This window comes from Tamandua tetradactyla, chromosome 1, assembly GCF_023851605.1.
Source record: "Tamandua tetradactyla isolate mTamTet1 chromosome 1, mTamTet1.pri, whole genome shotgun sequence".
Lineage (NCBI taxonomy): Eukaryota > Metazoa > Chordata > Mammalia > Pilosa > Myrmecophagidae > Tamandua > Tamandua tetradactyla.
The window spans coordinates 28,884,957-28,908,322 of NC_135327.1; the positions used below are offsets into that span (position 1 = coordinate 28,884,957).

General features: G+C 40.0%; 2 protein-coding genes across 6 annotated transcripts in view; one reads left to right on the forward strand and one right to left on the reverse strand.

Moving 5' to 3' along the window:
• The window catches only part of RTF2 (replication termination factor 2), a 50,084-nt gene that overhangs the window by 7,397 nt on the left and 19,321 nt on the right, over positions 1-23,366 (reverse strand). For 3 of the 4 annotated variants that reach the window (XM_077113380.1, XM_077113391.1, XM_077113401.1), the window contains one exon: positions 983-1,096. The exons of the other annotated variant lie outside the window; for it this stretch is intronic. In XM_077113380.1, the coding sequence (XP_076969495.1) occupies positions 983-1,096 (114 nt within the window). The remainder of the gene's footprint in view (positions 1-982; positions 1,097-23,366) is intronic. 4 annotated transcript variants of the gene reach the window in all.
• Positions 10,942-21,707, forward strand: LOC143644420 (putative beta-1,3-galactosyl-O-glycosyl-glycoprotein beta-1,6-N-acetylglucosaminyltransferase 7). 2 transcript variants are annotated; one of them, XM_077113421.1, is made up of 3 exons: positions 15,009-15,978; positions 17,008-17,103; positions 21,212-21,707. In XM_077113421.1, exons 1-3 carry the CDS (start codon positions 15,009-15,011, stop codon positions 21,436-21,438), a joined length of 1,293 nt encoding a protein of 430 aa, XP_076969536.1. In that variant the 3' UTR covers positions 21,439-21,707. The 2 variants fall into 2 exon arrangements, 1 of the variants encoding a protein (XP_076969536.1); XR_013156688.1 differs by lacking the exons at positions 15,009-15,978; positions 21,212-21,707 and adding an exon at positions 10,942-11,121 and having other exon boundaries at positions 17,008-17,091.

Consider the following 23,366-nt stretch of genomic DNA (forward strand, 5'->3'; position numbering starts at 1 on the left):
ACCTAAGCCCACGTGGTGGTTGTTCCTGCCCATTCAGTGCAGATGCCATCACTTTTCCTCTCGCAGGATTTCTGTTCCATTTGGAAGTCCAGAATCGATGGCTCACTGAATGATTTCTTAGCTGATAAATTGTTTTGAACCTACATCATATCTTAAGCAATTTCTAAAAAGCACAAAACGAAGCCTTCACAGTTGTACATCTCCCCAGAGGCTTTGCTTTCAGAGGGAGCTGCCGCCTGGGGCACTGTCGGCAGGGCTATCCCTGGCGAGCCCAAGGGCCCTTAACCACTTATTACACCACCTGGCCAGACTCCCCCGAGGGAGGGACTTGGGAAGTGAGGGGGCTGATTCCTTCCTACAAGTGCAGCATCCGCCTGGCCTGGGAGTGGGTGAGAAATGCAGACTCCCAGGGCCCACCCCAGACCTGCTGGAGCCAAGATTCCCAGGTGACTCCCGTGCACAGTAAAATCTGGGTAGCCTGGGCGATTCCCACAGTGGTGGGAAGAGGGTGACTTTTATTTTCCTGTTTTCTGAGTTATGAGCACTGTTGCATACTCTTCATAAACTCAATGACCATGACAACAACTGTGGGCTCACCCAGGTACAAGCGCTTTACAGGCATGAGCTCCTCAATCCACCTAACAACCCAAAGCCCCCTTGGAGGCTGGGACTCTCCCCAGGGTGCTGATGAAGGAGCTGCCCCAGAAAAGCTGAACTACTATGCCCAGACAGCGAGGGTGTGGCTGAGTCAGGCTGCTGTCTTCCTAACCCCAGGGCCTTGTAGGCTGTAAGAAATCACTTTTATCGTGACCATCTCCTAGGCAGCTAGTGGTCACACCCTGGCTAGGCGGAGGGGTGGGGGGTAAGGGGAGCTTGCCTGAGGCTCTGGGACAGAGGAGGCAGCTGGGCAGACCTGAGGAGCAGCAGGAGCACATGTGAGGGCTCTTGGAACAGGAGGGACACAAGCAAGCACTCCCCTTACCTTTCCCAGCTTCACTTTCAACCTTCTTTCCTCCATCCTCTTCTTCAGCATCTCCACATCCTCCTTGGTGCCATTGAGCACAATGACATCGTCTTCCTGAAAGGCAGCCCCACACTGGAGAGGGCAGAAGACAAGACAGATCCTGCTACTATGGAGTGGGAGCCACCCCTCAAACCCTCACTCAGCCTGATCACTGCCGCTCAAGCCCCTGGTAAAGTCACATTTGTTGCCCTCCTGCATCTACTGGTTCACTCAGTTCCTGTGTCAAAGCGTTGGCTTTGAAGTCCCTATGTGCAGAAAGGAGTTAGTATAGCAAGCCCAAGAGTACTATCTTTAAAAGGTTGGCCCTTGGCTGGCACCTGAGGACTTGGATTTCGGGAATGTTCTTGCAGTTCTTTAACCAACCAGAGGCCTTGCTGTGCCTAGACAGTTGGTATAAACTACGTGGTTTGTATGGAACACTTGCTTTCCTTCCAGAGCTCTGGAATTTTGGTGTGTGTGAGGCAGAGGTGCCTGCATGACTCCCAGTAAAATCCTTGGACACTGGGTCTCTAATAAGCGTGCCTGGGCATCGCATACGTATTGCTGACTTTTCGCTGCAGGGAAGAGGGCAGCCTGGGTGACCCATCATGGGAGGGTGAGAGCAGAAGGAGGTCGGCACGTGCAACCCTCCAGACTCCAATGGTTCATTTCCCTTATGGTCTTAACCCGTCACTGAGATAAACCTTAGTTGTGAGCCCAGCTACAATCCCACAGAATCTCAAACAAGAGGGTCATCTGGGGGACCCCAAGACACCCTGGTAGAACAAGCCTGAGGGTGGGTCTACACCACCTCCATGTTATCACGGTGGTTTCTACCTTGCATAAGGTTGTGCCAGAGAACTTGTCCTCTCCTCAGAGGGGCTTCTGTGAAGACGCTGTCTAACATGGTTGCCCCCCAATTCCCTTGGCCGCCAGCCTCTCTCTGTTTGCTTCAGCACTGCTCGCTGTCTGAAACCCCTTCACTGCTTTGTCTATTTACACTGTCTTGCTCACTGCTATATCCCAGTACCAAGCCCAGTGCCTGGCACACAGCAAGTACCCAGTGATAAAATTTTTGGAATGAATTTAATGAGATCTGTAAACCAGGGGTGGGGAAAGAAGAAGGAAAAAGAATAAAAACATAAGGGCAAGAAGTGGCTTTTCCTGCCTCCTCCATTTTGAATCGAGGTTTCTGCCATGCTCTGTCTCAGCTGCCTTCACGGAGTAAGTCACTCTACCTTTCTGGGCCTCAGTTTCCCTACCTGGAAAAAAGAGTGTGGAATATTTTCTGAGAGTGCAGCCCTCAACTGTGGGCAATTCTGCCTCTCCCCAGCCCAGGAACACTGGAAACGTGCGCAGACATTTTTGGCTCTCACGACTGTGGAGCGGGAGTGTGCTCCTGGCACTCAGAGGGCAGAGGCCTTGGAGGCTGCCAAACCTTCCGAATGCCCGGATGGTTCCCCCACAGACAATGATTCGGACCCACTGTCAACAGTGCCGAGTGACAACCTCTGGACTAGAGTCATTAATACCCAAATATAAAAAGAAAACCTATAAAAGAGTAAGAATTTACAGGAAGAAAATGTTTTATCACTTGGGTAAGGAATGTCCTCTAAAGCAAGATCATAAAGCTTGATAAGTTTTTTTACAGAATAATACAAACGTTTGCATAACAAAGCTACGCTAAACAAAGAAAAATACAAGCCAAAGGCTAAGGAGAAAATAAGGATTAAAAGATAGAGCCTATAATGACAAATCTTTACGACACTGAAGAGAAAAAAAGCCACTGAAACAGGTAAGTCTGGTGCAGGACACAAACCCACCAACCGCATCCTCCCACAGCTCCTTGCTTCTCAAACTGCTGGCTGGGAACCACCACATTCAGGCAGAATCTCCCCACTGTCTGATCTGTTTAATAAGTCTTATTCTTAAAAAGTCAACTCTCTTCTTGAAAGGATTATTTTTACTATTAACTGAAGAGACACATTCTAGCTAGGGTGAGTCACTGTCATCAAATCTCTGAGAGTAACTGGTAAAGTAAGGATATAAAAGACGTACAATCTCACTCTCTTACTGTTTATTACAAAAACAAATTACTTTTATTGCAATGTAAAGTGTATTAGGTAATAAGGTTGATGAAGATGGCCATTTTTTATCACATAAATATTAAAAAGTCTGGGGGGTAGGGGTGGGCTTAAAACCAGTTTTTTTTTATTTCAGTCATTTCACGGAGCAAGGACTAAGCACTGCACCGAATAAGACATGGTCCTGTCTTCTATGTGCTGGGTGAGCATTTCACAAAAACAGAGAATGGAAGAGAAGTAAGCTCACTAAGGCTGCCTTACCCATGAAACTTGCCTTGATCTCTACTCCCGTCTCCTCTGAAATCTCCTCTGAAAGCTCATTTCACTTTGGGGCTTTTTAGCTCATAGAAGGGCATTCTGGAGTTTTATTTGACATCTCCTGATCTCCAGGAGTTTCTGCAGGGGACAGCGAAGCCACACTATATCTCTTAGCTTGCAGCATACTGGTAAGGAGACAGAAGATTGTGTAGGTTCTAAAAAGGCAGGCAAAAAAAAAGGCAGGCTCAACTACCTAACATGTCTGTTTTTTAGAGCTTTATTGAGATATGTGGCATATGCATACCATAAAGCTCACCATTTAGTGTCCAATTTAATGGCTTTAGTACATTTATAAATTATTTTAAGAGTAATTTTAAGAGTATTTTTATCACCTCAAAAAGTTACCCATTATTAGCAGTCACTCTCCATTCTCTCCCTACCCCCCAGTCCCTGGCAACCATTAATTTGCTTTCTGTCTCTACAGATTTGCCCATTCTGAACATTTCCTCTAAATGGATCATTCAATATGTGATTTTTTTGTGTGTCTGGCTTTTTTCACTTAGCATAATGTATCAATTGTACGAATATATGACATTTTATTCCTCCATTCATCAGGTGACAGACATTTTAGGCTATAACTTTTTGGATATTAGCCAAAAAGTTTCTGCATGCACAAAACCTGTCATTTCTCTTGAGCAGATACCTAGTGGTGGAACTGCAGGTCATAAGGTAACTCTATGGTTAACATTTTGAAGAAATGCCAAACTGTTCTGCAAAGTAGCAATACCACACTGCACTTCCACTAGCAGTGTGTCAGGATTCACTTTCTCCACATAACTGTCAATATTTGGTACTGCCTGTCTTTTTTATTCTAGTCAGCCTAGTGGGTATAACATGGTATTTCATTATAGTTTGATTTGCATTACCCTAATGGTTAATGATTTTGAGTATCTTTTCATGTGCTTACTGGCCTTTTATTATAAATCTTTGGAGAAATGTCTATTCAGATCCTTTGCCCATTTTAAGAACAGGTTGAGGTTGGGTCACGGTGGCTCAGCAGGCAGAGATTTCACCTGCCATGCCAGAGACCTGGGTTCAATTCCTGCCCGTGCAAAAAAAAAAGGTTGATTTCCTTCTTAAGTTCTAAGAGTTCTTTATATATTCTGAACACATGTCCCTTATAGATGCTCTGTAAATATTTTCTCCCCTTCTGTGCATTATTTTTTTAAAAAATTATTTATTTTTTACTGATACATATTCACATAACCATGTAATCATCCCGGGTGTATAATCAATGGTTCATAATATCATATAGCTGTGCATTTATCATCACAATCGACTTTTGTGAAAAATAACATTTATACAAAAAAGCAATAAATTTCAAAGCACATCGCAACAATTAGTTATAGAACAGATTTCAGAGTTTGGTATGGGTTAAAATTCCACAATTTTAGGTTTTTATTTCTAGCTGCCCTAAGATACTGAAGACTAAAGGAAATATCAACATAATGATTGGGTAATCATACTCATTTGTTAAGCCCTACCTTCTCTGTATAACTCCACCATCATCTTTGATCTTTCTCCCACTCTTTATGGGTAGCTGGGCTATGTCCATTCTAACATTTTCATGTTGGAAGGGGCTGTTGATAATATAGGATACGGGGATAGAACTAGTTTATGTTCTGGAATGGCTGGCCCTTTTGCATTTTAAGATGTATCTCGTCCAGGGACCTATCTGGATGTTGTAGATTTCTGGAAAAAAAACCTAGTGCTTGGAATCTTATATAATGTCCTACATGTTCTTTAGGATTGGCAGGAATGGTTTTGGTTGGGGTTTGGCAAGTTATGATGGATAGCAATGTCTAACTGAAGCTTGTATAAGAGTGACCTCCAGAGTAGCCTCTTGACTATTTGAATTCTCTCAGCCACTGATACCTTATTTGTTACACTTCTTTCCCCATTTTGGTCGGGATGGTCTTGTTGATCCCACAGTATTAGCATCAGGCTCATCCCTGGGAGTCATCTCCCACACTGCCAGGGAGACTTTCACCCCTGATTGACATGTCCCATGTAGTGGGGAGGGCAATGGTTTCACACACAGAGTTGGGCTTAGAGAGGTTACATCTGAGGAACAAAAGAAGTCCTCCAGAAGGAACTCTTAGGCATAGCTATAGTTTCAGGTTAAGCTTCTCCACTATATACATAAGCCTCACAAGAGCAAGTTTTAAGATTAAGGGCTTGGCCTATTGATCTGAGTGTCTCTAATGTTTGACACAGTATCAGGGGTTTCCTGTGGATTGTCTTTTTACTTTCTTGATGATGTCCTTAGAAGCACAAAAGTTTTAAATTTTGATGAAGTTCAGCTTATCAATCTTTTTTTTTGCCTGTGCTATGGTGCTATTTCTGATAAATCATTGCCTAACCTAAGATCACAAAGATTTACTCCTATGTTTTCTCCTCAGAGCTTTACAGTTTTAGCTCTTACAGTTAAAAAGTGATCCACTTTGACTTAATGTTTATGTATGGTATGTGGTAGGGTCCAACTTCATTCTTTCACATGTGGCTATCCAGTTATCTCTGGACTATTTTTTGGAAAGACGATTCTTTTGCCATTGGATTGTTGAAAATCAATTGACCATAAATGTGAGGATTTATTTTTGGGCTCTCAATTCTATCCCATTGGTCTCTAAGATCACCCTTATGCCAAAACCCCATTGCCTTGATTACTGTGGCAACTTTAATGTTTATCAGCTACACATCAAGCGCTATAGCCAAAATAGATTTTTTTTCCCCTATAAAAAGCAACTGGATTAAAATGTTGTATTTGTAAATATTTGAAAAGGGTCCCAAATAAAGCCTACTATTAATTAAAATATTTACTCCTTCACATATTGCCGTCGAAAAAAGCAAGATAAGTATCCAAACAGTAAAGAATGATGTTTTTGAATAACCGGAACAGTGACTTTAACCAACTGTCAGAATCTCTTTTATATAAAACATTCTGAGCACGAGAAAAGATATGGAAGTGCTTTTCTTTTTAAAAGTTGTCAAAGATTTTCTATCACCAACACATAGATGGTACCAATAAATGTTTGCTAAACTGACATAAGAGAAAGAAAAGACCCTCTTCAACCTCCTGCCTTGGCGGGGTTATTTATTATAGTTCCTGTCTCCAAGAGTGATTGTTTTTGGTCAAATTCAGCTCTTTTCTAGGGATGGACTGGTAAATTTTCCTGTTGGAAGAGACTTCCTTTAACCCACAAGTCCCAAGGTGGGTGCCATAAATAAGTGGTGTCATAATAACTCAAGTGGGCAGCGAAGGACAGCATTTTAGCTGGTTTGGCTCTGAAGATGAGGAGCTTGTTTTCAGCCCTCACTGCAGGGAGTCTGGGCCTGTGGGAGGAGGAACAGCCTGCTCCGCAGGGTGTAGTCCCCTGGGAAGTGCCACGCTACAGGAGATTTGGGTAAAGCCTTCCTCTGGGGGTCTCTTCCTTGGAGGGGAATGAACAAGAATCTGCAGGAACAGTATCAGGTGGTAGATGAGGCCCGCTGGGTCCTGGAGCTGGGGCAATGGCGTATATAACCCTCCTGAGTATACAACCAGGAGGCAGGAGTAGTCATGCTCTTATTCCTTCCTTAGCCTTGCACTTTTTTCTTCTCCTCCAGGTTTTCTGCTGCTGTTTCTTTGCACTGTTCCTTGCTGCCCTTCTCTCCTATAGTGCCATGGGTCAGCTGTCTCTTTCCTGCAGATGTGACTGGTTTGAGGCTGTGGATCTTCCCTGCATATGATTATGTTTAGTTTGGCCTGCCTAGAGTCACTGCAGGTTTTTTTTTAAATCTCAATTGTATCTTACACTCCCCAGTTTATTCTGAAAACAACTTTTTCTGGCATATACACAAATGAACTTGAAATTATAGTTATCTCAAAGTACACAGAAATTATCTATAAATTTGTTGTAGTTTTAAAGTTGAATTAGCCACTAGCAATAAAAAGTCAGGAATCCTCACATTAAAAATCCAGATATCCTGGACTTTCTCTCCCAAATTCAAAAGATTCGTTAACACCAAATCCTCATGGTCAGTGACCTCAATTGCTTGGATCCAAATAGGGCTGGCCCCTAGAGACAGGGTACATGCTCCACCTGCCACAGGTCCCGGCTCTCATTCCTGGTACCTGCTGAGGCCTTTGTAGGCTTTTGACTAACCCTGGGGAATTTGGGTGCAGTGGCTGATCCCCAAAGGCCAAGTAAAAAACAAGCAGGAAACAGGTAATCATCTGCTGTGCCAGCTGCCATTGTGGGGCTGCTATGAAGCCATAGCTGGCCCAAAAAGGACTGCCCTCCACCCCCACTGTAAATGCAGTATGCAGAAAAAGGAAAAAAATACCCGTATTTTCTTCCCAATGCTTTTTTCTATGCATATACTTGTTGCACAGCTGAAATTGTATATTCTTTTTATATTCTGCTTCCTTTTTTCCTTTTTAATTTAAATGCCCCGAAAATGGGGGAAATGATTAAATACATCCAAATACCTTTCTAAAAAGAAATAGCATTCAGTTATTTTAGAGTTTTTGACAATGTATAAAAAAGGCTTATCATGGTAAAAAAAAAAAAAGGCAGAACTGTAATTGTATATCCAGATCTCAGTATGCTTATTACCTTTTTTAAAGTATAAGAAAAAAAAAGACCAGTAGGTAAAGTACCAGAATGGAAGAACTGAGTACTGTGTTGCTATATATTTATATTTCTATCACTTAAACAGATGGAATGGTGGTTTTCCAATCTCTGCTCTTGTAAACAGTATGTGTAATGAATATCTCACTGCATGGATCCAGAAATTTCACTTCTGAGACTCGGTTATTCTGTCATAGAACCCGTTCATTTCCAGAATAGTACTTCATGGCTTGTAAGAAATGAATATCTGATCGTATATTTGAATTGACTTTAAAAATAGTGTGTTTCCTCCATTAGATTGCAAGCTGCAAGAGGGAGGGATTTTGTCAGTACCAACGGTTAGAATTGGTACAATCTAGAGATGTAAGCCCATAATTTTCTGAGGTTCTCCCTGACACTGGAGAGGAACTCTCTGGCCAGCAGTCCGTACTTCTGTCCTCCACAGGCTGGATCTACACAGAATGTGGCAGACAACACATTCTCCAGCAAAAGAAAAGCCTGCCCTGAAATTGGCTAGCAGTCACAGAAATGACTTCTGTGTTTGGATTACCCAAAAAGGTCCCTAATCAGTGGAAGACGGGTAAAGTGTGAAGAAAGAGAAGGGAGGCAGAGATGCAAGACAGCAGCTGGTGTCATTCATATGTTAACTGGCCTGTAAAGAATACACCCATTAGCTGAAGGCCTCTGGGCAAATGTACAGTAACATTATTATTACAGTCCAAACCAACTAAATTAAACCCAGGGGCTAAACACACTAAAAAATTCCCATAAAAGGAAGGAAGGGAAAGGAAGAGGGTCATATGAGGTGGGGAAGGAGGAAGGGTGAGGGAGCAATGTGTGTAAAGGAATGAAATAATCAAGTAACAGCCAAACTCAAAAGATGGACTTAACTGCAAGACTTAGGAGCCAGGAGGCATATATCCTCATAAAATTGGGCTAGAGGAAACTTCCCACTTTTCAGTAAGCTTTACTTAGTATAGTATAGTATATAGGTCATGCCTCTATGCATTGCATTTTCTGTTCCCAGTAAATAAATGCCTATTTGTCCATTATAACCCAGGTTATAAACTGCGTCCTCCCAGAAGCCTTTTTTGGTCCTTTCTACCTCTGAAGAGTTAACTGCTCCCTCTACTAAGCTCCCTCTCCTCCTTTATATAATTATATAATCAAATTTATTAAACTAACTTTTACGTATCTTAAAAAAAAAAAAAGAGGGAGGGATTTTGTCTTTCTCTCTCATGACTGCAGACCCAGGTTTAGCCCAGGTGCACACAGTGGACATTCAGTAAATAATGGCTGAATGAATGAATGACTGCGACCAGAGCCTAAAGGGATACTTCAAACTAGGATGGAAGGAATAAATATTTTAAAGCCAACAGGTCTCCCATGAGGTTGTGTGAAATTTACTCTCCTTATAACATGTGAGAGTGCACCTCTCACCATAAATTCTGAAAGGGGAAAAAAAAACTCTTGCTAACTTGAAAGGCAAAAGAAGATAGTACTTTCTGGCTTTGATTAATAAACAAAAAACCCCACTGCATTCATATTGCCACTTTTGAAAATTATCTGTATATGTCATGTATTCATTTTATTAGGGTCTTGGTTCTGTTTTTTAAATTTTAATTAGTCTGTATAAGAAGTTTATATGTACTGTAAGCCTTTTAACCCTTAGTCCATTCATTACAAAGCCCCTCCAGTATGCTTGGTCTTTCTCCTGTTAGTTATCTTCCTTTGAGCTCTGGAAATGTACAACTATGCATAGCAAATCTCTTCATCATTTTCTCAGTTGTTTCTTCTGCTGCTTCTAGGCTTAGGAAATCCTCCTCCAGGTTTAGGACATAGGTAGGAGGTAAAATTCAGCATCTCTGTGTATCCTCTGGGGGGCCAGCTCAAAAGCAACCACAGTGCATTTTTTAAAGCCCGTACTCAGGGGATCAGGCACACAGCTGCAGCAAGACTTCCCAAGCTGGCAGCAATACCTCTCCACGTACAGGGTATTCCTTTCCTGATTCTTGCTAGATGAGATTCAGACCCAGGGAATCTGAACATCTTCACACAAATGACGTCTCATCACTGAAGAGCTGCATGATCCCACTTTCATATGAAAACCATACATGTCACACATGCAGCAGTACTGCAAGCCCTTCATTTTAGAGAGATGACATCCTATCTGCCCATTAGGAAACTGGCAACAGCAACACCTGTTTTGCAAAAGAGCAACCTGCACCTCAGAGTCACCCCAGGAAAAGGTGAACAAAACCAGCAGTCATGTGACCAAATAAAAAGCTCAGGTGTCCGGCTATATTCCAGGAGATAGGTCTCCATGATCTGATTTATGTCTCCTGGCTCCACTTTTCTTCTATTATGTTAATCCTAAAGAGAGTAGCAGCATGTAGGAAAACCTTTAAAAGCAGAAAAGGAAAGGATCTTAAGAAGAAAAATATCCAAAGGTGGAGAATAAAAGGAAAAGTCGACTGGATGGGAAAAGGAATGACTCCACCTCTGCAGCATGCTGTAGCGTACACTCACTCCTTGGTGGAGCTGCAGCATGCTGTAGCGCACACTCACTTCTTGGTGGAGCCAGAGAGAAGAGAAACGGCGCAGGTTTCTCTGCCTCCCGGATCTAAGGTGCTGAGAGCCACTTAGGGCCGCCTGCATTTTCCTGTATCCTATTTAGGAAACATACAAGGTTTTAAAAATTCTTTAGTGAAAAGGGGTCAGACAACTAAAGTTTTCCTCCTGTTTTTAAAAACACTTAAAAAATGTGACCCATGACTGCTGAAGTTTTTGGAATATGGGTTACTCTGCTTTGCCTGTTAGCAATGTCAGGTATTTTCTGCATTTAGTTTTTTTAAGGCAGTGATCCGGCCCTGAAGAAATACTCAGAGACGCAAAATCATCGACTATGTTTCAATCTACAGGTCAGAATCAACAAGAATGAAATTCTCAAGGGATGTCAAGGCAACAAAATTTGCCAAGCAACTTGGTTCACATGATTTAAGCTAGAGTCACTGATAGAGAAGCAACTGGTGGAAGAGAGAAACCAGGCCGGGCGGCACATTGCCTGGATTTTCGCCCAACGGAACCTGAGAAACATCTTTGGGTAAGTGTTTCATTAACCACACAAGGACTGTGTTAAGGTATATGCTAAGCAGGTATGTCTTTTTTTTTTTTTTAAATAAAAAATGTTTTTCTTTCATCTCCATTTGGCTTTAAGATAGAAATACTGGAATACCAGTTGCATTTTGAAATGCAAATGCTGCAGGCATCTATTTCCCTCAAAAGGAGTCTTTACTTTCTGGTTAAGTAAAAAAAAGTGGAACATGTTCAAAGTATAATATCAATTCAGTTTTCAAAACGCCACCACTCATTAATTCCTCACATGGGAAGTAGTAATTAAGTGTGTCTCAAGGCCATGTTCAAATCCTCAATTCTTGTGGTATGCCAATCATAAAATCAAAATTTTATTTTTGTGATGGTTATTTTGAGGGGATGCTAAAATGAAAATCCCCCCTTCAAACCAAAAGGGCTAATAAGAATTTATATACATTTTGGGAAAAAGTCTGTTGTGATTAAGACACTTTTTACAGGACAGTTGGACAGTCTCTGAATCAATATCAGTTCAACTAATGTCAGCTCAAAGAGTTTAGAAAAAACTGTGCTTTGGACATCATTCTGAGCCCAGAGACAACAAACATAGCAGACACTCTCATTTCACTGCTGTGGCTCTGGTGATGTTTTCAGGGCACGCAGACAGTAAATGGGCTGGGGGGGGTCACAACATCAGGGCTGGAGGTGAGAGTGAGCTGCAGGCACCTCCATGGAGCTAGGCTTAGTGCGGGACTCGCATCCATCGGTCTGTGCACTATCATATGCCTCACTGTGCAGTGGAGAAAATGGAGACTCAGGGAGGTCCTCTTACTTGTCCAAGATAAGCCAACCAGCTATGATTCCAACAGAGAGACCCTGATGCCAAACCCCTTTCCTCAGCCAATCAGCTAGATATTAGGCTCCCAAAAGTAAAGCTCTGAAATTTTTCTTTGGGTATTCACTGTTTATTTTGCTTAAACAAATGCTAAGGCTTTAAAATGGCAATATTTTAGATTATAAGGCAAAATATGGTAAGTTCAGCCAAAGATGTCCATTGATTATCTATTTACTCACAGGGATTAGCTATTTTTAAAAATCAAAGTATAAAAGATTCAGCAAAGGGAGTTTATATGGGACACTGCCCAGTCCTTATAACCAATCAAATTCTATCCTAACAAATTCAAAACGAGCCTCCTCAAATGAATTTTGCTAATAGTCAGACATGATAATAAACCCATATTGTTTAGTGGGTAAAGGCCTGTTGGAGGTGGGCAGAGGGGGAATGTGGAAGGATAAAGCAGTAAGAAAAAAAAAGAAATACATATTCATTGGTTCTAATAAAGCCAATAATACGCTTTGAAACAACTCCTTGTAAATGTTTTATGACTGGGCAAAAACACAAAATGTAAAACAATTCCATTCTGAGAACTCTAATTAGAAGTCATCTCTGTTATTGTATCGATTCTAGCACTACATAAAGGAAAAAAATGTAAAATACTATACCTAATTATAACTGACAATTGTTTTTTACTGAAAGATATTCTACAGTATCTCTTGGATGTCATACATCTTAGTCAACTGAATGTATATCTTTAAAAACATTATTCATTGTTTCAAAGCTATTTATAGATATATAGTATAGTATATGTGTGTGTATATATATATATATATATAAAACAAAGCTACTTAACAAAGGCTGCAGATATGAGAGAGCTAAAAGATTATTAAAGTATACAAAGCTTTGGAAAGACAGTTCATGGGAAAAGTCCTAAAATGCTTTCACCAAAAAACACTACTTTAATAACTTTTAGAAACCACTTGTGATCTCAGTAATATATACAGAATACTGGAATGGCAAAAATGGGTCTGGTTTGGGCAAAGAACTTGTATATGTGCTCCCTTAAAACATAGGATGACTGCTACTCTTTCTAAAGTCTATAAAATAAAGAGTTTAAATATAACCTTTTGTGGAGAAAAATAAATGGTTTAAAATCAGTTTAAGAACTGTAGTTTTTATGAGCTGCATATTCTTCACACTTGGAAAAAACACCTAAATTTCTTGGAAATGAATTTAGTGATCAAAACTCACATTTAATAAACACAGTTCATTATAGTCAAAACAACTCATGATTTAGAAATAAACAAAATAGCAACAACAAAACACCCACCAAGAACCAAGGACGTGAAACATGTGTAACCTGAAAATGGTGCTCATCACTTTCCATTAAAAAGGAAAAACTGCCAGGTCCCAAAGAGTTTATCCCTCTGGGAATTTTCATATTATCCAGTAAGTATTATGTTAAAGCAACAACAAGAACTATTTATATTCAGCAGCAGTGGTGTCTCCATAGACCTCACTTACAAAACCTGACCCGACTGCTTCAAAAACTTGCGATGAAATGACAAAAAACTTGCCTGCTGGCGACACGGCCCCGGTCAATGTGGCAATCTAGTGGGCACCCAGTTCTAAGTGCTAAAGTGAACCTAAGCCAGGAGGAAGATTCTCCCAGGCAGCTTATGAAAAAGACCAACAAACTAGAGGCAGCCAGGTGAGAAATAAACACTTCACAAAGTGCCTCTATACAGAGAGGAGAAAACACTTAGCCCACATTTACCCTGAAGGACACTGGACTGCACATGGGACTTGTCCTCATTTAATTATTACAAACAACTAAAATATCCAGTTCCCTAGGCTCTGCACAGGAGTAATTTTATAGGGATACAATATGTTAGTGAGATGGAGCTAACATTTCTGTGATGGGGCAAAACATTGCATTTCAATATAAAAGCTTAAAAAGAAAAACCTAGACAAACTAAAACCTATTTCCTAAAGTTTTAATACAGGTGAGGATGTAACACACTGTGGTACATGGTTTATCTTTAATCAAAATTCTTAAAGAGAAGCAAGTAGTTAAAAGCTTTATTTTAATTTCATTTTAAGAAAGTATTTCCTTCCTATTGAATTTCTTCCTTTATGAATAGTTTTTTTTATTTTAGAGGACAGATACAAAATGTGTTAATTATGATGATGGAGATTATGTTCAGTTTTGTACCTCCCTAGACAAAGGTAATAACACACGAAAATATGCTCAATATTGGGAATGCAAAGAAAAATGACAATGAATAACCAATACACATCTATTAGAACAGCTACAATTAAAATATTTGACCACATCAAGTGTTGGTGAGGGTATAGAGTAAACCTAACTCTCATGTGGGAAGGTAAAATGGTACAACCACTTTGGAAAAGTTTAGTAGCTTCTTAAAAAGGTTAAACATACAACTTATATGTGAGGCTAAACATGCTTCACTGTATGCGACCCAGTCATTTCACTGAGGTATTTCTACTCAAAAGAACAAAAACATATTTCCATACAAAGATTTGATAACAGTATCTCTGCTTGTAATATCCAAATGCCGGAAATGATCTAAATGACCATCAAGAGATGAATGGATAAATAAATAGTGATATGTCCATATGATGGAATACTACTCAGCAATAAAAAGGAACAAATTGGTGATAAATGTAATGACATGGATGAATGTCAAAGTTATATCTTGAATGAAAAAAGTGAGGCAAGAAAAGCAGATACTGTGTGATTTCACTAATATAAAATTATAGAACATGCAAACTAATTTACGGTGACAATATATATTCAATGGTGGCCCAGAGACAGGGACAGAAGGAGATATGGATTAAAAGCATACAGGAAAAGCTTTGGGTGTGATCAACTGTACCCTTTAAATGTATGTAGTTTAGCACACTTCAATTTTATCTCAACAGGGTGGAGGTTGGGGGATGGAGTTGCAGTGCCCTTAACTCTATTTGCTGTTATTTTAGGAAGCTTAAGCGAAAGCACTGCAAACTATGGTAAGAAGAAGGCACTTGGAGCTCAAAACATGAGCCAGCTGCGAGCCAGCAGGTCTGGACTGCTCGTGGGCATAGTCATTTGCATCTTCATTTTTCTTTATTTAAGGAATTCATCTCCTGAAGAACCAGAGGAGGAACCTACGTATCCAGTAGTAGCGGAATGTGGATTTTATCCAGATGAATTGTGTTCAGCTTTATTTGAAGGGAAAGGAGCAGCCCCCCAAATTGCAAAATTTTGTAAAAACCCTCATCGATCTGAAATACTTGCTCATTTACACACACCAGGAAACTGTTCCAGGATTTCCCATGGGTTGCATTTCATAACTAGACCCCTGTCTCTAGAAGAGAGTAATTTTTCCTTGGCATATATTATAACTATTCATAAGGAGCTGGCCATGTTTGTGCAGCTTCTCAGAGCTATTTATGTACCTGAAAATATTTATTGTATTCATGTTGATGAAAAAGCTCCAAAGAAGTATAAGTCTGCTGTGCAAACCCTGGTTAATTGTTTTGAAAACATTTTTATTTCATCAAAGAGAAAGAAGGTGGTTTATGCTGACTTTACAAGGCTACAGGCAGATATCAACTGTATGAAAGATCTAGTTTACTCCAAATATCAGTGGAATTATGTCATTAATCTTTGTGGACAGGATTTTCCAATCAAAACCAACAAAGAAATCATACACTACATTAAAAGGAAATGGAATGGTAAAAATATCATCCCTGGAGTAATTCAACCGCCTAACATTAAATCCGAGATGAGTCAAAGTCATTCTGGAGTCACCCCTGAAGGAAACGCCTATGCATCTCCAAATAAAAGATTCATAGACGAACCACCCCACAACTTAACAGTTTATTCTGGAAGTGCTTACTTCGTACTAACAAGAAAGTTTGTAGAGTTTGTACTGACTGACATCCGTGCAAAAGACCTGCTTCGATGGTCCAAAGATATCTACAGTCCAGAGCAGCACTACTGGGTGACCCTGAACCAATTAAAAGGTGAGAACAATCCAAACATACGGATCTGTTCAGATCAGAAGCAACAATGGGAAAAGTTTCACTCCTAACTGAATGTTCTTCCTATTTCAGATATTTTTTCAATGGCTTTGTAAATTGCTCTACATTTTGCAAGACCGTCTGGGGAGCAGAAAGGCAGTTCTTTGATTTTAGCAGTCTACAGTTAGCTGAGCCATGTTTTCAGATCAACATGGCTAATTTTGTTCTCACTTCAAAAAGAAGAGCAAGCATTTTGCAACTCCTCAGATAGAGCCTTTCAGAAATCCTGAGCCCAAGTCTTTAAGGTCTTCATTCTCCATCATTTAATAAATATTATTGGGTGCCTACTACGGCCAGGCATTGTGATGAGGGTTCTTTATTAATGGAAAAGTCACCATGTCAAAACTAGTCATTTGGTGGCAAATATGATACTTCAGACAGGTTCTCTAAGAGGGAAAGGGAAATCTAAGGTCCTCCTTTGAGCGGGCTATTTGGCTCCTGTAAGGACTATGGCTTCAAGCTTGAACAACTAAGCTAATCCATCCAGACAACAGTGCAAATGATGAATCCATCAGAAATTGGTCAGAACTTTTTACAATCTCTTTTATTCATTGTAATTCTATTTCCAAACCACCCCAGAAGGTGCAATTACAGAGAAAACACAATCTCCAAACATCCAACACAATCATGAAGAGCACTTTGTAAACATCAAATGAGTTATGACAGATGGACAGAGGGATAAAGATGAACTCTAACTGCAAAGCTGGAGAGTCAGACCCTGGTCACCCAACACCACTGTTAGTGCAGTGCTGTTACCCAACAGCTTTAGCTTTTTACCAGCTGATAATGAAGGAAACTTTTTTTTTAAAAAAAGATTAGTCTTCTCCAACTCACTCACTTAACCAGAAGACAGTATGATTCTCTCTGATTTGCTTATCTAGACAAAATGGAAATGAAAGCACAGAAATTCTTGTACTAAAAGAACTTGTTAGCTGTATTCTGGACTGTAAACTTGTTTTGTTCCTCCCTTAGATGCCCCAGGTACTATACCAAATGCTGGTGGGGAAGGAAATATTCGAGCCATTAAATGGAAAAAGGAGGAGGGAAACACTCATGATGGATGTAAAGGTAAAAACCAACAAAAAGTTTTAAAACTTCAAACTGTACAATAACTATACAGCTGCTACCTCAACAACAAAGAAAAAAGACTGATGATTCTATAATAGTTTAATATAATCTGGTGCTTAATGATTATAAATTAACACCACCATAAATTTTTAAAACTTTTTATTTGAGTAAAATACACACATAGAAAAGTGCACGGATTATAAATGTCCAGCTGATTTTCACAAAGTTAGCACACAACAGTGATGCCATTTTTAAAGCTTTAAGATAAAAATAAATGAGTTTTCCTGCCTTTTCTATCTGCTCCTATTATCTATACACTGTTTTAATGAAAGTGTTTACTGAAAAGCCTGGTGCCTCCCTGTTTTTCTCAGTAAGAATACAAAACTGAACAACAAGCACATGCTCTAAAGCAGGGGTCAGCCAACTAGGGGTCTGGAACAGCCTGTTGTCCGATTTTGTAGATAAAGTTTTATTCGAAGACAGCCACGCCCATTAGTGCACATACTGTCTACTGCTGCTTTCGTCTTACAAGGAAGGAAGAACAGAATTAAGCAGTTAAAACAAGGGCCATCTAGCCCACAAAGACAAAAATATTTACTCTTTGGCCCTTTGGGGAAAAGGTTGCTGTGCCTGCTCTAGATCAGCAGACCAGGAGATTATTTTGCTTGTAAACTCCCTAAAAGAAATTGGGGAAAAAATGTATTACAGGTTAAACTGTTACACAGATGTTATTTTTCCAATCTGTTATAAGTTGCATATGTATTTCCATCAAAACTTTGAGTTGCAGATTTAATTTAGCTCATTCTATTTATGTGAAATGCCTGCATTTAACCTAACTGGCACACACAGTGCTCATGGTTAAACCAATCAAAACAAACAAGATCAGCTTTCTCTCTGAAAAAGTTTGAATTCACTTTTAGATTCAAATATGCACTGCTGTGACAACCTTCTCACTCTAAAGTCTTAGTTTAAGGTGGTAGATAAGACACAGAGCCTGACCTGCTTGTTTTGCTCTCATGGGATCCTCCCTCAAGGAACGAGGAATTCTCCTTTTGCCCCATGTCTCCTATCCCAGAGGTTTGAGTAGCCAGAGATACAGGAAAGCAAGAATTAGGATGGGGGAGAGTGATGCCCTTCTCTTGGGAGAGAAGGTCTGAAAGAGAACTGGCCCACTGTAAAGGATTCTCAGGCACCCCTCTGAGAGTGCTTGGGAAAAAATGCTATTGAGGTTGAGGAGCAGGCAACTCGGCTCCTGTGGAGCTTTTATTCCTGTCAGCACTTCCAGGGGCAGGTTTACCCCATCCATGACCACCCCCAGTTTGAAGACAGCTGCTTGAGAGGGGCAGACACTTTCATGGGAGGAGAAGAGGAAGGGTAAATCATTCACAGCACAACTACAGGTAAGTTCAGCAGAGAGCTGTGCAAATGCTCCCAAAATTCAAAGAAAGGGAAATGCAGGGGACCTGACTTTTATGGTATCATAAATTGTGATGGAGAGAGAATGTTAGGAAAAGCAGAGCAAAATCACATATGTAGGGGGTGCACAGGTAGTTCAGTGATGGAATTTTCACCTGCCACACAGGAGACCTGGGTTCCACTCCGAACCCATGCATTCCCACCCCCTTCACCACCAAAAAAAGAAAAAAACATTCAACAAACAATGCTATGATAAGGGGATATTCACATGGAAAAGAATGAATGACTTGTGATCCCCCAATGCACAGCATACAAAATAAAAAAACAAAAAACCATTACATTTGTAGATGGCTATTTCAGAGCATCCCTCTTCAAGGAAACCTGCCATTTCTGACTATAAGCAGCTTGCTGACCGGCGGCAGGAACTACTTGCAGAGATATAATGACCTATTTTAATAGTGTATTGTATATAGTAAACCAGATTTGCAAAATACATTTGATTTACCCGATTTTCAAGCTCTTTAAAAGACTGACTTAAAATAAACAGTCTGTAGACAAATGAAAAACATAAAATCAAATACCTGAAAAGATTAGTAATTCCAGCTGAAATGTGCATAGCCATCTACCTCTGAGAGGGACTGGGTCAGAAAGGTGGGAATATTTTTCTAGTGAAGTATTTTTTTAAAAGGTAGTATGATTCAATTAGGTGACTGTCCACATAGTAAGAAGGTGACAGTTTAAACAACAGTCTAACTTCTTTAGAAAGCAGTTGTTCACTGTCATATAGGGGCTGATAGGTTTATTAAGTAAAAGATAAGGAAAAAAAGGGCTCAGATTCTTCCTGAAAATTCAAGTCCCTTAGTTGTGTAGATGGCATAAGAAGTCATGAAACATTGTTGCTGCCAAAATGAAGTAATGACTCAGAATTTTTATAGCAGCAGCCTGAATGTTTGAAAAAAAAATTTAGTTATTCTAAATCTTAACAAAATCACCATTCCCTAAAAAGTAAACACTTGGAGAAAATTCTTACCATCACTAGCTTTAGCGATAAGAAGATAATCTGCAGCAGCTCCCTAGAGCTTGGTTAAGGTACTTGGGCTAAACACAGCTGGAGCGTTGGTGTGTAAACCCTTCCTGGGCCCTGACTCTGGGTATGCAGTCTATATACACATCTGTGAGGTAGGAACTATTATTAGTCACACTTCACAGAGTAGAAACTCAGAGAAGTGGATTCACTTCCAAAGTCATAGGAAGTGGCATAGGAAGCAGCAAAACTGGTTCCTAAACAAGGTGCAGCTGCCTCCCCATGACATGCGGCACGCTGACACCCTAAATGCACACCCAGAACGCCAGCCACCCCATTACAATCAATGCCAAATAGATGATTTTTAATCCCCAAAATAGCACTAGAACAGAACTTGGAAACCTGCCATTTGTTTGGGTTCCCTTCTAGTTCTAATCAACTCAGTGTATAAATTCAGTCATAATCAGGGCGTAAATGTGGTTCCTGTTTCATACGCGTGTCATCGGTTTTTTGCACTGCTAGTTTTTGTGTTTAATTATAATTTTTAACTGGCTAAATGTAATTCCATTAAGGTTCCATCACACTGTACCTAGAATGTCTATCAGTAAACATTTTTTTTTTTGGTGCGGGCAGACACCGGGAAACAAACCTGGGTCTCCAGCATGGCAGGTGAGAACTCTGGCTGCTGAGCCACCGGGGTCTGCCCTATCAATAAACATTTTTAATTATGATTACACTTATATAATATTCACCATGTGAAAGTCCTAAGTCCTTCACAAAGATGAAGGCCTACCTGGCAGGGAAAAGGATGCTGCTGACTTTTTTTTCAGTCAAAGAACACTGGACCTTTCAGGAATTCAGTTCCCTCCCCTTTTCGTGATATTTCCTTTAGATGAGTTTTTAGAAGCAGGATGACTTGTTTGGAGTGAGGAAGAGTGAGCAGGGCAGGGCTGAGCAGAGAACAGAGCAGGGACTTGGAAATCACAGACCTGCACATGTGGCTAGTAGTTCCATCACTTACTTACTTAGCTGAATCTGTTTGTGCATCTGCAAACTGAGGGTGATGATAGAAAACATCTTTGAGTGCTGTTGTGAGGATTACACAAGAGTGCTGGAAAAGCCAAGCAGTGCCAGGCACCTGAGAAGTGCTACTGCGCTCGTCTGGAAGGAATCTGATCAGCAGAGGATTCTGACGGCAATTACCATTTCAACTCTTGTTTGTATCAAACTCTCACTTCGCAAACATAATAAAGGATAAAAGTGATACTTTGTTAAAACCAATACTATTCTCATAACTACCCACAGCCAAGGAAAACACTTAAATTTCAGGGAATTTAAAGAAGAAACTGTCAGAATTTTTACTTTAGGGACAGAAATCAGTGCTATTTTGTCTTCCTTATGCTCGTCATCAGGCAAAAATTGTATGGTATTTGCCAACAGCAGCTATAAAACATTTAAAAAGAATCACTAGCAAAAAAATGACAACTTCCCTTTCCATCATGAGTTTAAAATTCAACATAAAAGCTCCTGTCAAAGCCATTTTAAGATCACATTTAATATGAACCTCTCTCTGTGAAGCAAAGTGGAGAAGCAAGCATTGACTTTTTGGGAAAATGTAAAATAGCTGGGGAAACACAAGCAGCTAAGTCTTTGTATTTGTCTTTGCAGGTCAGTATGTCCAAGATGCCTGTGTATATGGACTGGGAGACCTGCCGTGGATCATTCGATCACCTTCCTTGTTTGCCAACAAATTTGAGCCCTCAACAGACCCACTTGTGGTGACTTGCTTGGAGAGGCGGCACAGACTTCGAGTACTGAGGCAGGCGGAGGTCCCTGCAGAACCTCACTGGCATTTTCAACAGGATGTCCATTTTAATATGAAACCGCATGGCTGAGCTGGATGTCATAAAAAAACACTTGCTTCCTTAATCTGTTTCCTTGACTCGAAAAAAAAGGAGTGTTCAACCAAAGAAAAAAGAATGGGAAAACGATTCCTTGTAACAAATTAGACCTAAACAAGTTCAGAAACATACTATTAACAAGGCTTTGTTATTGATTATAGATCACTTTCTTGGCTTTGGGAAAGAGATTATAAGAGAGAGAGAGAGAAAAATAACTTAAGCTACCACTGATAATGTCCTGATAAGGATGACTGGTTGCTTCAGTAAACAGTTGCTAAAAACAAAAATTCTCCATTTAGTCCAGATTCAAGCTAGAACAGGAAGGCTCTTGTTTTGAAGGCTGTATGCTATTATACATGATATATTAATAGAGGATAAACTTTTGCTGCAAATATAAACGTGCTTGTTTAAAATAGTCCTCTTTGGCTGGAAACCATACCTTTGTTCTTCCTAGAAAAATATTGAAGACTGTATTTCTTTTGGGTAAAAGAAAATCTAACCTGGAGGGGGACTATGGTAGCACAGTGGTAGAATTCTCGCCTGCTATACAGGAGACCTGGTGTCAATTCCCAGCCCATGCACTCCAAAAAAATAATTTTTTTTTTCCAAAAAATGATGCTGGAGAATTGGATAGTCACATGGAAAAGAATGAAATGTGACCTCCACCACACAGCATACCAAAAAAAAAAAAAGATAATCTGGAGTTGAAACACAACTTGTTAAAAGGTTTGCCATGAGTTTCTTTAGTCTTGCATGGTAACAGTACTTTCTGTGATGAAGGAAATGTTCTGTGTCTGTGCTGCCCGATGCCAGCCACAGTCAAGGTAGCTCTGAACACATGCAATGTGGCTAGTGTGCTGAGGATGTGAATCGCGATTTTTATTTAACTTTAAAATTTTTAATCAATTTAAATTTAAATAGTCACATGTGGTTAGTGGCTGTCTATTGAACAGTGCAGGCCTACAGCATAAAAGGTCTTAATCACTTCCACACACAGATTCAGGTCTCTTCCCTTTAAAAATCCATGACTTTTTTTTTCTTTGAGGACTTATATATACTCTCTCAAAGAGTTCATGGCATCACATAAGACTGAAATGTACAACTATTAAATAGCACAATATAAAATGACTAAAATAAAGGGAAAGCAGGGCCCAGAGGAGAGGAAACTAAAGAAACAAATGTATAATTTGAAGGCATCTTATTACAAGCACCAGTAACCTGAGGCATCTCTAACATAGAAATGAAAGCCAATCCACTTAGAGGCAACAAAATAGCCTTTGAAAAATATGAAGCTTAATAGAAGGAAGAGAGACTTTGAAAGCAGTTATCACAAATCAAATTTAAGCTTACCACAGAATACAAAAATCTTTGTTTACACAAACATTTCTTCCTTGTAGATTTTTTTTATTTTTTTCTTCCCCATAGATATTTAATTCTGATAAAAGCACACGCAAGAAATGGTGAGACTGTCAAAGATAAGAACACAGGAGCCCCTCAACTACAGCTTTCTCATGCACCTTTATTTACAGCCCAATGACAATACTCCTGGAAGGTGTTAACTGCCTACGATCTGACTGGCTGTTGAGGAGGTTCAGATTCGCCACAATTTTGTCCCCTGAATTGCATAACAACTCGCTAGCAAGTAAGTGCCAACCCCATTTTATAAAAAAGAAAAAAAAACCTGAAGTAGTGAAAGTTACCTAAAACACAAAGCTTCTTCCTCTAATTTCCATGTCTATTCATCATATATATATTCATAGACTATGAAAAGGGCTTCATCAGAGTATCTACCTAGCAGGATTTGTGAGGATCACATGTAGAACTGTATGGGAAGCACTTATAATAGTGTCTGGCACTTCTCAGGTGAAGAAACATCATGGGTGAGGATGGAACTTTCCCCAAGACCAAACAAGTAGGAAGCT

Excerpts from the sequence above, each read along its gene's own strand:
- LOC143644420 (XM_077113421.1), top strand. The coding sequence starts at position 15,009 with ATGAGCCAGCTGCGAGCCAGCAGGTCTGGACTGCTCGTGGGCATAGTC. Across the intron at positions 15,979-17,007 it reads GACCCTGAACCAATTAAAAG|ATGCCCCAGGTACTATACCA; the intron begins GTGAGAACAATC and ends TTCCTCCCTTAG. Across the intron at positions 17,104-21,211 it reads CACTCATGATGGATGTAAAG|GTCAGTATGTCCAAGATGCC; the intron begins GTAAAAACCAAC and ends TTGTCTTTGCAG.